Below are 16,071 nucleotides of genomic sequence, written 5' to 3' on the forward strand. Positions count from 1 at the left end.
GCAGAAGGAACCGTGTGGAGGGAACAAAGAACAAGTGGGGGGGGGGGGGGGGGGGGGAAGCTGTAAGGAGCACATGGAGGCATCCTAAGTAGGGGAGCGGAGGACAGACAGGGTCAGGGGACAGATATAGCTCTGCAGGAATGAGGCTGGGGGAGGAGGGATGAGCTGGGGAGAAACTTCTGCTGTTCTGGTCTAGAGGAGCACGTGGGAGCTGGTGGGTTCTAGGCTGAGAAGTATGGGGTTTGAGGGGGAAACTCCTGCAGTGCTAGGCTGTGGGAGGCTGGAGAAAGCTGGGTATGGAGCAAGCTCCCAAGGATTTGGGCTGGGTGGTAGTGGTGGGAGCTTCTGGGCTGGGGAGTTCATTGGGGTTCTGGGCTGAGGGGCAGGGTGGGAAGCTCCCTTGGGTTCTGGGCGGGGGAGTTCCCGGGTTCTGGGATGAGGCGTAGTCGGTGGAAGCTCTCAGGGTTCTGGGCTGGCGGAAGATCCTAGGGGTTCTGGACAAGGCGGGAAGGTCCCTGGGGTTCAGGGCTGGGGAGTTTCTGGGGTTCAGGGCTGGGGGGAAGTTCCCAGGGTTTGGGGCTGGAGAGTTCCCAGGTTATGGGCTGTGGGGATGGCAGGAGGAAGTCTCCTGATTCTGACTGAGGGGTGGGAGGGGAAGCTCCCGCTCTGAGGAGTTGGGGGCAGTCCCTGGGGTTCTGGTCTGAGGGGGAAGCTCCCCAGGGTTTTGACCTGGGCAGGCGGGCGCTCCCGGGGTTCGGGGCTAAGGGCAGGGTACTCCCGGGGTTCTGGGCTGGGGGGAGAAGCCCCTTGGGGTGCTGGGCTGGGGGCAGGGTGATCCTGGGGTTCTGGTCTGAGGAGTGGGGGGCAGTCCCCGGGGTTCTGGTCTGAGGGAAAAGCTCCCTGGGGCTTTGGTCTGGGCAGGCGGGCGGTCCCGGGGTTCTGGGTGGGGGGGGAAGCCTCCCGGGGTTCTGGGCGGGGGGCAGGGCGGTCCCCAGGATTCTTGGCTGGAGGGAAACCCCCCAGGGGTTCTGGGCTGGGGGAAAGCCCCCCAGGGTTCTGGGTTGGGGGCGGGATGGTCCCCGGGGTCCTAGTCTGGGCAGGCGGGCGTTCCCGGGGTTCTGGGCTGGGGGCGGGGCGTTCCCGGGGTTCTGGGCTGGGGGAAGCCCTCCAGGATTTGGGGTTTGGGGCTGAGGGCGGGGTATTCCTGGGGTTCAGGGTTGGGGGCAGGGTGGTCCCGGGGTTCTGGTCTGAGGAGTGGGGGGCATTCCCCAGGGTTCTGGTCTGACGGGGAAGCTCCCCGGCGTTCTGGGCTGGGGAGGCGGGCGTTCCCGGGGTTCTGGGCTGGGGGCAGGGTGGTCCCGGGGTTCTGGTCTGACGGGGGAAGCTCCCCGGGGTGCGGGGCTGAGGGCGGGGTGCTCCCGGGGTTCGGGGCTGGGGGGAAGCCCCCCGGAGTTCGGGGCTGGTCAGGTGGGTAGTCCCCGGGGTTCGGGGCTGAGGGCGGGGTGGTCCCGGGGTTCGGGGCTGGGGGAGGGTGGTCCCGGGGTTCTAGTCTGAGGAATGGGGGGCAGTCCCCAGGGTTCTGGTCTGACGGGGAAGCTCCCCGGGGTTCGGGGCTGGGCAGGCGGGCACTCCGGGGGTTCGGGGCTGGGGGCAGGGTGGTCCCGGGGTTCTGGTCTGACGGGGNCGGCGGGGGGGGCGGGGCACGGCCGGGCCTGCGCCGGCGACTGACGCGCAGCTGGCAGCCCTGCTCATGCGCGGCCGGCCGGGCGGTGCTAATCGTCCCAGCTCGGGGAGAATGGGGCGGAATCCGGGGAGCGCAGACTGAGACGCTTCCAGGGGCTGGGGCTGCGCTGGGGGGCGGCCGGGCTGGGGAGGGGGGTGTGCGTGCTCCGGCGGCGGGCGGGGGCAGTCGGGGAGCCGTGCCGGGGGCGGGGAGCCGTGCCCGGCAGGAGGGGTTGCAGGCGGCGGCGAGGGCTGCACCGGGATTTTCTCTCTCTCTCTTCATTGCAACAAAGTTGCGGAGCGAGTGATATTGTTGCAACCCCCCGCCCCCCGTGGCTGCTGGCGGTTCGGATCGGGGGCCGGAGCCGGTCGCTGCCCCGGGGGAGGGGGCGCAGAGCCGCCGCCGCTGGATTATCCCGAGCCGGGTCGAGCTCCCCTGGATCTCCGTCTTCTGCTGTTGCCGCCGCCGGTGTGAATCCGAGGGGCTGAGATTTTTTTTTAACCCTATTTTTTTGGAGGGGGGATTTTGTCAAGGTCATTCCGTGGATTTAATTTTTTTATCTCCCCCCTCTCTCCTCTCACCACCACTACCCAGCCTTGCTCTGTGGATTATAATCTCTCTGGATTGGAGGGTCTGAACAGGAGAATTTGTAGGGCTTCGGGGGTTGGGAAGGGGAAGTGGTGAGTGAGGAAGGGGGGGTGATTTTTTTTTTATCTCCCCCTTCCCTTTTTCTTTTTCTGTTTTGGAAATGGATGGGAAGATAAGGCAGAGCCGGAGATCAAGGTCCCAAAGGGACCGCGTGAGGAGAAGGGAAGCTAATGCCAGGGATCCCCGAAATCAAAGTCCTTCTTCGGCATCCGAAAAGGAGCAAAGCCCCGGCAAGGAAAATACAAGCCAAAACTGTACAAATCCCCCAAACCAGGCGTCCACCGCCAGAAATGTCAGACCTCCGAGGCGCAGGAGACGGGAATCGAGCTCCCAAGAAGAGGATTTAATTGATGGGTTTGCTATAGCCAGCTTCAATACCTTAGAAGCCTTGGAGGTAAGAGATCACAATGATGGGTTCTCTTGTATTTGTGTGTTTCATGGTCCAGAGCTGTGGTATTGTCTCCTGAAGAAGCATGGGACCTTTATAGAGGCGCTGAATCTAGGCTCCACATTGTAAATACCAATTAACTTTCTTCTTGTAAATTACCTGTGTGCATTAATCCTGATGTCAGCCTGGAGGAATTTAAATGGAGGGGGAGCTGTGTATGTATGTGGTTAAAGGGATGGCAAGTGAACACCAGTATCTTTCTTGAGTACTTGTATGTCTATTCATAAGTTGCTGTAGGCCAGTATTTGTGGGTAATCCTATACTTTCCATTTCAACTAATATCAAGTATCAGGGCAAGTTAAACGTTTGTTTAGGATTTTAATTGGTTGACAAATATCTGATGGGAGGAATGCAACATATTTGTGCATCATGGTATATTGACGATAACCTGATGTTGTTGTGAATTGTAGAGTCAATACTTAAACCATTTTTTTCTAGGCCTTTAAAGTTTGTATTTGTGTTGCCAAGATGTTACTTTATCTTTCTCAGGAGACGGTTAGCAAATGGCCAGTGTTTAACATTTTGTGGAAACAGAGATGTTTAAATGGATAATAATCCCCTGGTTGTAATTCCCAATTTTTGAAATAATTGAACAAATTCTTCATCTCTTATTGACTGTACATATTTTCCTGCCGTTAATAGGTTGGCAAAAATATTGCTTGTCAAACTTATTACAAACAATATTTGCTGAGCAAATACTGCTTGTCTTGTCTGAGCTAAATTAAGCAGAGCAGGCAACTTAATATTCTCAGAGGGGCAATGACAAACTAGCACTTTGTGTGGCTTTTGATTTTTGTTTTGTGGGTGTGTGATGGGAAAATTTGAGTTGGTAGGAGAAAACCGCTATCAAAAGGCATTTATCAAAGAAAATAGTTCATCATATTCTCAGTAAATATGAGCAATAATAGTGTCCTCATTCACTTTACCACATTTTTTAATACAGCACGTTGAATAATGTATTTGGTTATTCATACTTTGGATTTCCTGCCATTTTAGTATCTATCTTAACAAGGATTACAGTAAATTAGAATACTAGACATGTTTCCCTGGCCCTCTCGTACATCAATACAGCATTCTTAATGTTTACACCCACATATCAAGATCTTATTTTGTCAGAAGGTTTCCCAAAGAGCCTGTCTGATTTCCAGACCAAATCTCTTAGAACACAGGCTCCTTCTCCCATAGTTTGTGGCCTTGTGGCTACCAGGATTTTTCTGCTCACCCACACTTTAGCAGTGTGTTTATAAAGTCTGTTGTAACAAGTAGCTGATGATCAGAACCAACTTCTTTGTACCCTAAAGACGATCCTTTTACACTTAAGAGAAACTGCCACCTCTTTGGGCCCTAAATTCCCCCTCTCTATCCCTAATCTCTGAGTATTTTGCTTGGGAAGTCATTACTAGCAGGGCATATGGTGATGGTGTTTGGAAGGGGACAACCTGCTCAGCAGAAGTATCTGGAGCTGTTCTGAGAACAAATGTTTCTAATGCATGATGCCCTGTAAATCTACAGTGGGACTGAGCTGGCAAAATTTTGGTTCAGAGAAACTGACTCTTAACACATGTAAAAAGAATATTTGGCCGAGTCTCGGCTGAGCAATATTGAATGTTTAAAAAAAGAAAAGATTTATGATAAACTGATGGGTGGTGTTTTATGGGGCCTTTAGCAGAAACTGCTGTGGGATATTATCTTAATATCTGAACACTTAAACCAACTAATATCTGTCTGAGTTGATAATGAGCAAACTATCCAGCTTTGTGTTGCTTTAAAACTGATGGTCTAGACCTGTCTATTTTTTTTCTGGGCATGCTCATTGTCAAGCACGCATCAGCAGATAGGTCCAATTAAACCACTGAGTTTCTCAAAGCTGTCAGTGAAGAAAGTAAAATTCATTTTCTTTGGGAAATTTTCTGCCATGATGAGCACATTATCGGGAAATATCATTCAAATGATGGTACAGTCCCTCCAGGGGCAAAAGGGGGGAGGGGGAGTGTCTCATGGTTTGCACATGATACCGGATAAGCCATCAAATCAACCAAACATTAACCTGGGCAATAGTATTGCACACAAAGGAAGAGGGGTGACATTTAAAAAAAACAACAAACACCACCCCACAACCCTGGAAACCTTTTTGCTTTGGGCATGAGCTATGGTAAAGATGCTTTATAGGACACGTCCCCTCAGAATCCATAGTGAGATTTCAGAAGCAATCAATTTCTGCAGTCTTTATCAACATGCAAGAGAGTACACGAACTTCATTTTAGATTTTAATTGGCTCGTCAGAATAAATAGTGTAAGCAGAATTCACTTGTTTCTTTCATGTGTTGCACTGGGAGACGTGTCATACGTGAGGTGCTTTTGAAAGCCCTAGTGATCTGTGTATTTAATAAATTCCAGGAATACACACACATTTACTGTGCATTGTGAGAATTTTTCTTACAAAAGTGCAGTGCTGCTTTTGTCAAAAGATAATGCCTGGCAGATTTCTGATGTAGCAGCAAGCAAAAGGGATTAGCAAGACAAAATTGCTTTAAAGTAACATATGCCCACATAAATTACTGAAATTGTAAGGTCATTTAGAATACTAAGAAGCAATACTCTGTAGTGTACTTGACTACAACAGGTGGTCTTCCACTGGTATTGAGGAGAAGCATCTTTTACAGTGCATAAGTTTTTATAAAAATAATTCTGTGATGGCCGCTTAAATAAACATTATATACAATTCGAGGAGAAAGAAGAGAATAAAGGTTAAATTTCATATTCAGCACGCATATGTTAGCCTTCTTATAATTTTTTCATTTGTAAGCCTAAAAAGGAGCAGTTGTTTGTGTATGTGGCAGTTCTTCATTATGATCCTTTCTCATATTGCTGCTTTGCGTTGTTTTTCATTTGGTTTTACAGTGACCTGTGATTAGGTTAAATAGGCTCGCTAAATTGTGGGCTTCCCCTGGGAAATCAAATTGCTATATGGTTAGAGAGAACCTCATGGTAGAAAAGTCTGTAACGTGTAAGGTTTTCTTTTTCTTTTTATCTCAAATAATGTGAAATCCCCTTCCCCACTTCAAAAAAATTCTCACTACCCTTATGTTCCTGTAAATGTAGGGTGCTATATATACGCTTCCTGTACGTTGAACTGAAGATGCCAGCACTCTGAACCTAGCAGGAATTACTTTTACTGTTGCCTATATGGGAGTTTGTTACTTTATGATGTTTCTTTTAATTTTTTTAAGTTTTTAAGAAGTAGCGCTTTGAATTTTCATTAAACCACTACAGAATGCTGCCAATGGCATTTGGTACCTGATGATGTTGTCTCAACTCTGCATGTGTCTATCTACTTGTGGCTTCATTTTAGGAACAGATTACTTATTCCAAGCTCTGAGTATCCTTTACTCAAGAGAGAACTTAAAACAGATAATGTTAAAAAAAAAAAAATCAGTCCAACTAAAATCAAAACAAAAAGCAGTAGCAAACCATCAGTTCTTCTCTGTGCATAAGAATCCGAAATTACCCCAACTCATCATCTGCACTTAAATGTTCTTCACCCCCAATACAAATCTCTACTCAAACCCAGGTTAAAATGCAGCTTTATCTTACAAACTATTAAATAGAAATCAACAGAATTTCAGAGTTTAAAAGAAATAGTAGAGGGACTTAACTAGCAGGTAAAGCAAGTGAAATAAATGTTTTAATCTGAAAGGGAGAGTCAGTGAGGAGACCGAATAAGATGGACAGCTACAGGAAGTGAGAGAGACAAGCTTTTGAGCCACACAGAGTTCTTGTGGCACAAAAGCTTGTCTCTTTCACCAACAGAAGTTGGTCCAATAAGATATTATCTGACCACCTTGTCGCTAATATCCTGAGACCAACACGGGTACAACTACACTGTAAACTACAGGAATGCTATTTAGATGGCCTATGCAGCAGAGAAGAAGGTTCTTGCACCAGTGGTGATGTGATTGTGAGATCTGTCATGTATGAGCAGGGAGAGAAAAAGTGAGAGGTGATCTGTGAAGGAGGATGAAGAAAGTTCTTGGGGGGGATGTTTAAAAACAGAGGGGAATTTTGAACCGCATCCTGAAATGAATAGATATGTATACGTGAGTATTTCTCTCTTGCTATATATTTAGATGAAGTTGCTAATTATTCTTGAAGGTGATTGGTGAATCACAGTGAGAAAAACCAGATGAATGAGTCTGTATTTAAGAGCTCCTCTCTCTGATCATACTTGTTCCTTTCAAGTATAAAAACAATGCTAAAAAGGGAACTTCATCAGAATGTAAATGAATGAGATCTTTGAGACTAGTTGTTCAATCAAAGCTTTTGTAAATGTTATAACTGTGTGTTCTTTGGCTTTTATTATCAACTTTACAAAGCTGTGGAACCTTATAATAAAGATTTAAGATTTTGTATTTATATTATGGTAGCTCCCAGCTGGGATCAGGGCTCCTTTATGTTAGGTGTTGCACAAACATAGCTCAGAGTCCTGAAAAGACACAGACTTGTGCTTAACTTTACACCAGTTAGTAGTTCCACTGAAGTCATGAGGCTACACGGAGGTAAGTATTTGGAAGGTTGGGGCCATAGAGGTAGATCGTCTCTACCCTGAAGAGGTTTACATTGTGTTAGTTTTCTCACACCTTCCTTTCTGAAGGGATCTAACAGAGATACCAGGTAGTTACTTGTTGTGGGTTGTGCTTCGGACTAGCAAGTTGGAAAGTATAGTAGTGATGCAAAATTTCTGGGCAGAATCTGTAATTGCTTGGTCTTCCCTTCAACTTCTGTCCTGATAAGGCTGTTTCCACAAGTGTGTTGTACACTGTGCTGTTGCTCTGATCTTTTAATGATGATAAAACCAGTGCGTTGAACTTCCTGTTCCAAAGGTTTGTGCTAGTTCCACTGACTTAGCTGTGTAACCTTTGATTTATGATCATATCTTATGTATGTTTTCAAATGTGATGTAATGAAGTCTTTTCCATAAAGCAGCACTCATGTTTAAAAGGGCAGGTTCCCAACATTTAAAGTACTTACCTTGGTGCTTAATTGCCTAATGACAATTTATAAAGTCAGTTTTTTGAGGAATTATGTTCCTTAAAAATCTTGTACTTTTAAAGATTCCACTTCAGATGCTTTAGACTTTTGATTTAGCTGCAGACTTAGTAGTAGTCTTCGATTATCTGTTTTCATAGCAGTGTACTTTTCAAGATTTAAAAAAAGCAGGTTAATTATGGCAGTTAATTGCTTTTTGCAGATGAGTACTAAAAATCTACTTTAATTATAAGAATTTCTCTTCCATGGATCTTTTTAAAAAAACAAAACAAAAACTGATTATTGCTAATATATGTAAAAAGTGGACTGCTGTAGTTAGCATAGTTTCTCTAAAGAACTTAGAGAAAATACCCTACTGTTCCCTCAGAAACTCACTCGAATGCTTAATTTTTCCAACAGAACTTGGACATTAGTCTTGCCATGAATTAGCTGTGATCTGAAAGAAGAGTTGGACTATTGGTATGGAAATCAGCACACCCACTTTGCTTCTGGAATTCCCATATCTAGCCTTGCTGTAATATGTAGTTTTCTTTGACGTTACTGAGAATAGGAATTGTAAAAGCAAAGTGGGATGCATTACATGAGCACATTTGGAGGTTACCATGCAGCATGCTATTCCAACTCAAGTTCTGGGATCATGCGTATAATGTTTTGACATAGAAGACAGTTTGGTTTCTGCCATTTCGATAACTGATTTTTTTGGACTACTTACAAATTGGAAAAACTCAAGTGCTAAACACCCAACTCCAGAGGAACCCCATTCTGTGCTTAGACTTCTTAGATGAAAACTGTTTTACATCACTGCAAGCTAAAGTAAATGTCATTCAGGGGAATTGTGTGTTGATGGCACAGATAAAATTTCACTGACTGATACTATTAGTCAGATGAGCTTTGAATTTTTTTAAAACTTAACAGATACTGGCAACTTTTTTTATTTTGGTCTGTGCAAGCCCATTGTGACAGTTCTTAGAGCAATATATAAATCAACTAAAGATGACCTGTAATGGTGGAATAATGAGCTTGTGCCTTCTTGCTCCTTTCTGATGTGAAAGGAGGCCAAAGAATTTTTCTTTTGCTTATTTTTTACATTAGAAATACAGGTCTTGTCCACCTGGGAAAAACTCTGAGGCCACTATAGAGCTAGTAAAATGTGCGTGAATAGCAGAGAGGGGAACACATTTTTAAACAAACTTATTACAGTTTGGGAGAGGGGTTATAAGCACCCGTTTAACTCAACTGACTAGCCCATTCTTTGGAGAAGAGATGACTTTGTTAAAGATTTAACACTTCCGCCCCTTCGATTAAGGGATGAGTGGTCTCCGTAAACGTCTGCCCCAACCTGTAAAGAAGTTAAAAAAGCAAGCAAGGAAAAAAATCCCTTTGAAAGTGGAATGCTTTCAAATAATTTTTAGATATCATAAAGTAATCAAAAGAGAGCATAGATGTTGTTGTTATTATTTCTCGATAGGCTGCTTTTAAGGTGCCCATCAGAAATTCGGCTGACATAAAGTTTGCAGGCTGAAATGCAGATTTTTTTTTTTTCCCCTTGAAACTTGTGAACTGAAATATGGGTACAGTCAGTCTACTATGGTAGCATTATTTATAACCTCCTCTCTGGAAGCATTTTGTCCTTTTGTGTACTTCCATTTTGTAAGGAATGGGTATCTACTTAATATTGGATCTTAAAAAAAACGTAAGGCTCCAATTTTGGAAGGACTTAAGCATGCACTTAACTCTATGCACTCTGAATAGTCCCAAGGGTGCGGGGAGAGAGGGGGAATTTTAGCCCTGATCTACACTATGACCTTATTTTGGTATAACTATATCACTGATGGGTGTGAAAAATCCACACCCTGAAGAGACACCGTTATACCAGCTGAACTCCCAGTGTAGACAGTGCTATATGGACAGGAGTGCTTCTCCCATTGAAGTAGTTACAGCCTGTCGGGGAAGCAGAGTAGCTACGCCTACAGGAGAAGCTCTCCTGTTGGCATAGGTAGCGTCTTCACTAAGCACTACAGCAGTGCAGCATAGTCAAGCCCTTAGACTCTGTACAAACCTAATTATAATTTGGAGCTGGAAATGAGTAAGAATCAAGCTCTGCAGTCCTTACTGGGACTCTGTATCTTGTCAGTGGACCTGACCACATAGCTATACACAGTAGACATATCGTTACATGTGAGTGGGTCATTCAACAGGAGTGATTGTGTATTGTAATGGAGTGTGACTGCTCCATGAAAGCAGTGGTGCATATATGGATCATGTTAGTTTTATGATATTATCTGGGTATGTGCTGCTTACCATATTTGTAGGTTCATCAGAGAAAGAGATGGCTTATTGAGCTGAGCACCAGGTTTTGAAATTTTTGATACCTTTTGAAACAGAAGGTACAAAATGCTGCAGAGTCCACTTCATCCCTGTGAGGCAGATAAACTGAGTTCTTCACTTTGCTATGTGAATGGTGCAAATTCAATGTGACAGTCCCTTTCACAAAACCTAAGACCAATGGAAAAGTTTCAATGCATATTTTCTTTTAAAAGAAAATTCCCTTAGAAAGTTATAAATGTTCTCTTGCAGAGTTTACAACAAGAACACTGCAGTATTTTACCTGGTGCGAAAGAACATATGTAAAATTGACTGGAATTGACTTTAAACAAAAATGCAACTGACTAGGCTATTTGCATCCTCCAAACAAAGGAAAAATCAAATTTAAACCGTATAAATAGTGAAAGGTAAACGTGATTTTAAATTATTTAGCATTTAATAGTCTAAGGTGATGTGTGCAGCTCAGGTAAGGATGTTTTATAAAATATATTTAAAAAAAATGCCTGACAGCATCCCATTTTAAAAAAAAAAAATAGATCTTGCTAGTTCCAGTTAACGTGCATTCGACTTGTAATGAAGTAACCAATAAAATCTCCATTGTCTCTCCCTGTATGCTAATGAAAGACAAGTTTTACCATTTATCTTGGCTATCTCAAAGAAATGAGAGAGACTGTCTCTCTCATAATGATGTGTTCAGGAAAAGGATAATGCAAAATTCTGAGGGTATTTAGAGCAATATTAGCCCTCTCAGCCTGAAATGTTCTTAAACTGAATTCCAGCTTGCTCTGTGTAATTGGTCGACACAGATGTTTTGTACCATGCTAACTATATACGTTTAGAAACTGATATAGTTAAAGTGATACATCTCTGTAGTAGTCACAGTTGTACTGTCATGGAGATGCTTATATTGGTATAGCTTATTCCAGTGAATTTCAATTTAGGGATTTATCTTTCTGTCTTTGACCAAAATTTCTATGTCCTACTCCATGGTAGGGTGTGTGGAGTTTGTTGCATTTGGTGGTGGTTGCATGCATGTAGATTCTAAAGTGAATCTTTTGGATAAAGATGGTGGTAGAAAGATTGTTCAGCTTTTTCTAAAAATCATTCTTTCTCACTGTGATTTAGGAGAGGGGGAACTTTGTTCGGGTATCCTTAGTGTGGCAGTCAATATTTGTGCGTTGCTCAGAGCAAGTTGTGTATCAGCAAAATGGAAACCATGGGATGAGCTCTTAAATCAAGCTCTGACTCTTTAAATAAAGCTTTGAAATCCAGTAGGAAAGGCTTGCATCCTGGTCTCTATTGTATGTGAACATCTTGCTGTAAGTGAGAACAGTTTCCAATGCATTGCACTTCAATGCCTCTAGTTAATCACAGTAAAGATATGAAAGAGTTTTATGTAGGTGAAGTGGCAGTTGCTATTTAACAGTTTCTTGGCTTGGCTTTGAGGAGCTTTCACTGTTTCAGCAGTGCTACTTACACACCGTGAGGCGTCTGAGTGCTGCTTTACTGGGTACCTTCCATCTCTTTAAAAAGTTGTTTCTTTCCCAGAACTAATGAGCGGTTATTAATACCATTCAAATGCTGAAAGGAGAATCAGTCTTCATGCTATTAATCCAAAATGCTTTTAAGAAAAAAAAAAAAAAAATTCAGCTCATGTTAAAATGAGTCGGTCTTGGGTGACTTAACTTTCAAGGCTGTGTCTGCGTGGGCAACAGTGGCACCTGTCATGCGTCACCAGTACAGCTCTATTTGTTCTAGCATGGTGAAAGCTGGAGTGTATACAGGCCTCGGGGATCTTTACCCTGTTCTGAACAGGGCTAGCTGACAGATGGGTAAAACAATCTGGGATCTCTCTAGGCTACAACTTCCAGTGTTGTTACTATCAGTGATGCTGTACCGGTAGTGAATTGGGGTCCCATCAATGCAAGCAAAGCTGAGTCTGTCCAGGGAATGTTGGGTAGGGAGATATTTCAAGCTCTGTGGAGAGTATGGGGAAGGGTGTGGGCAGGAGAAGGCAGAAGATTTCAAGGACTCAGAGAGGCTGGCTGTCATGGACTCTGCAGAGCATTGTTGGGGGCAGGGGTCATACAGTAATGCAAGGAAGGAAAGCTGCAGCGGCATGCAGGGAAGTAAAATAGCAGTGGAAAAACAACCAAATCTTTTGGGTACCGTAGGAGAAGGAAGGAAGAGGAGTGGGAGTGGGCTGGGAACAGCAGAGGCTGGAATAAGTCACCTCACATTGTTCATTAATTATTTCAAATTAACTGCCATGGAAGCAAAACTTTAGGCACCCCTGTTGACCCTATAGTTACTAAAGCAGGTACAGTATGTGTACAGCTCTCCTGTGTCATTCAAGGTAGACATAGTCTGTTTCATTTGTAATTCTGTTTTGCTCCAAGCCAGAAAGAGACTAACTTGAACAAAAGTTGCATCTGCAAGGTCAGTGCTTGGCATGGATAAGGGGATTGGAGGGATCAAAATGATTCCCAGAGCCATTGGCTGCAAAACATGGGCTGATGGCACCATTCCTGTCTATCTCTTTGTGTTCAGTGAAAAGCTTTACAATCTTTTACGAGCTATGTACAGTTCCACAAGCCACACGCCACAGAAAAGATAGCAATTTGAAGTCAAACATTCTATTTTAGGGGACTGTGGGTCACTGTCAACAGGCCTGTACTTCATTGTGTTCTGTTATGGCCTGGACGTGCCTTGCAAAGGGGCTACAGAGAGATGGCGTTTTCTGTCCGAATTTCGAATGAGATGTGTGCAGGAAATCTCTTTGGTCTGTTCAGGTGCACCCTGTAGTCTGCTGAGTATGAAAATTAGTGTTAGTGATTGGTTATCATAGAACTCTTGTGTACCCCCCGACCAAACTTTCTCCATAGTTGACAAACAAGGAGACTACAGTTCATTTATTTTTATTTAGTATCAGGGTAGTTTTTCCCCCATGCATATCCACAAACTAGTAACCCCTGTGTAATGAGGAAATACCGTACTTAGCTTGAGAGGAGGTGGGTGGCCCACGCAGGGGTAAAATATGGATAATTTAGATACTGTCTGGCTACTCAAAAGATTGCGGTAATTGCCTTATGACCTACAGAAGGGCTGCAGTTTCATTACTCCCTACTGTTGTTAAAACTGCGGGTTAAACAACAGTGGTTTTGTTATACACTGTTAACTACAAAGCTAAAGTATTTTTTGTGGGATGGCTGTTTTATCCTTTGACTGCTGCTAAGTTTTGGCTAATAAATATGATTATAGCTTTGACTTGGAATCATGAATGCATTTTTGTGTGTGGATGTTTTGCTAGATGTGCAGTTTCTTTTATATAATCTATCCAGACCTCATGCACAGGGAGAAAGACACTAAAGATAGTATGGAGTTAAGAGGTGTTTATAGAATGAGTCAAACCTGAAATAAAATAATTATGGTATTTTGACAGCTTGTTAATAACTTGCAGCCATTGGGAGAAATATAATTGCAGCATCCTTAGTTTTTGATGGATGCTTGACATTTCTTTCAGATTGTAAAATTAAATAAAGAATGTGAAAATAGTTGGACATGAAGCCTGAGAAAAATGAGGGGCCAATTAATTAAAAAAAAAAACAAAACACTTCATTCCAATGTAGGTTCCCTGCAGTTGGTTTTCTATGCAATTCAACGTATTAATGAAAGGTGTTCAACCCTTTGTCCCCCACCAAACTGTCCCCAGAATCTTTAGCTTTTGGGGGCTATCTGGAGCATTACCAAAAGCTTCTGTGAATGAAACAGAAATAAATCCTCATGCATATTAGATATGAAAGAAGAGTTTTGTCACCTGTAATGACTAAAATCCCCTGAAGTGTTGCCAGCATGTACTTTAGGAATCATATAATTATATGATTATTGAAAGAGACATAAAAGACCTCATGGCAAAACTAAAAAAAACCACATGCATAAAGAGAGGGACAAAATTTGTCACCATCTTTTCCAGTTGCTTTTTCAGGGTCTAAAAGCCCAATAATTGCTCTTATCAAGAGGGCTTAATGAAATTGGAGGGGGCGGGAAGGAGGGAATTGCTTGTGTTATAGGTGGCTATGTCACAACGCTATCTTTCAGGTTTATTTTCAGCTGTAATTGAAATGTGTTTTAAAAACTTAAATGAATTGTTTTCACTACCAAGCTGAGAATATGCACTTAATGATGAACTACAGTACAAAATATTCATTTATTGTGATGTTGCACTGTAACAGTAGTGTTGTGGTCTAGTGGTTAGCAGGGGGACCGGAAATCTAGATATCTGGGTTGTTTTTCTGACTCTGCCACTAATTTCCTTTCTGTGCTTTTGAGCAAGTCATTTAATATCTTTGCTTCCCTTTACCCACATATAAACTCTGTATAATAATCCTTGGCAACCACACGGGGAGGACAGATTCTCAGCTCGTGTGATTTGGCGAATAGCTCCATTAACTTCAGTGGCTATTCAGCAATATATCACAGTTCCCTTATACTGGAGAATGTGAGGGAATACTTCTTAGGTCAGGGGATATGTTGTGGTATGTGTGTGAACAGCACCGAACACGCTGGAATAGCTCTGCAGCTCCAGATAAATGTTTCTCATTTAGTGGAGGGAGTGCCATGTCACTGGGTGTGTGTGTCTATTATTTCTCACCTCTCGCTCATCATTCTAGTATCTTGAACTTCGATGTTACTTCATCTGAATTCATAAGGCTCTGGAAAAAGCTGCAAGCAAAGGTTGAATCCTCCTGTGTGAGCTACACACCGAAAAATCTTGATTCCCCCAAAGGCTTTTTTCTCTCGGTCTCTGTTACATCCCTCTCACATGAACTATAGCAAATTCAGAAAGTCCATCTCTTGCTGATACAGTGTACAAATTCTAGAGAATGTACTGCACTTATAAAATGTATGCATTTTTCCCCAAAGATGGACTGAAGTATGCAAGTGATGGCTCTTGCTTGGCCACCTGGTACCTCTTTTCCTAGAGCCAAGGAAACAGGCTATTCGATCCATCCAGGACGAGGTTCTGAAATTTTTGTGGGTCTCTGCTTTTCCCCCCAGTACTCCTGATCCACAGTCTGTCTTCTCGTAGCAGGCGTCACTCCTGTGTTCATCGGATATTTCTCTCACGTGGCTCAAATCTCAAGAGAGACCAATGCCCTGTAGAGCAAGATATAGTCCCCTTCTGTTTTTCTCAAACTTACCAAGATCCCAGAACATTAAAAAAAAAAAAAAAAAACCCAAACCCAAAACATCTTTCATTCCGTTCAGTACATGCTATTGTGTACAACAGTGAACATTAAAGGCAACGAACACCTTTTGCAGACTTCTCTCCAGGAAAAAGGCATACCATTTATCCTGACATTCTGGTTGAAAGCTAAATAGCAAGTTGTGATTTCATATTACTAATGTGATTTTAGCTGAAAATAACAATGGCTTTCCAGACAGATGGATTCCATAACTTGCTTGCTATCAGCTCATCCATCAAACTCTACACATGTCTGCAGATTCATTATAAGGCACACATGGGAATGTTGTTGATTACATCAAACAAACTTATCCAAGTCCTATTAATGTTTTCCCCGCAGGTTGCAGCCCCCTGGTGTGGTATGTGTGCGGGAGGGGAAGTGTATTTGGCAGACCGGTCCCAACAGTTCTGGACAGTAAAACTTCTTAAGAGCTTAAGCATGGTTGCTTTTGCAAGTCTCCATCTCTATGGAGATTTTCTATCAGTTCTTCCCTTCTGAGTGTTTTAGTAAAGATATAACAATTTTTGAGACTTGCTGAGGCAATAACATGTTTACATGGGAAAACATTAGCACTGATTCCAGGAAGATTGAGGCTAATAAAGTATTCTCTCCTATGGGCTTCCTGCAAGGAAGGG

The 16,071-nt window shown here is 43.2% G+C and overlaps 1 protein-coding gene across 15 annotated transcripts in view; it reads left to right on the forward strand.

The window, feature by feature from the left end:
• The first annotated feature begins 1,892 nt into the window (after positions 1-1,892).
• FBRSL1 (fibrosin like 1) overlaps positions 1,893-16,071 on the forward strand; it is a 720,596-nt gene continuing 706,417 nt past the window's right edge. For all 15 annotated transcript variants that reach the window (XM_034791650.1, XM_034791643.1, XM_034791653.1 and 12 more), the window contains exon 1: positions 1,893-2,765. In XM_034791650.1, coding sequence (XP_034647541.1) covers positions 2,472-2,765 — 294 coding nt within the window. In that variant the 5' untranslated portion in view covers positions 1,893-2,471. The remainder of the gene's footprint in view (positions 2,766-16,071) is intronic.

This window comes from Trachemys scripta, chromosome 15, assembly GCF_013100865.1.
Source record: "Trachemys scripta elegans isolate TJP31775 chromosome 15, CAS_Tse_1.0, whole genome shotgun sequence".
Classification (NCBI taxonomy): domain Eukaryota; kingdom Metazoa; phylum Chordata; order Testudines; family Emydidae; genus Trachemys; species Trachemys scripta.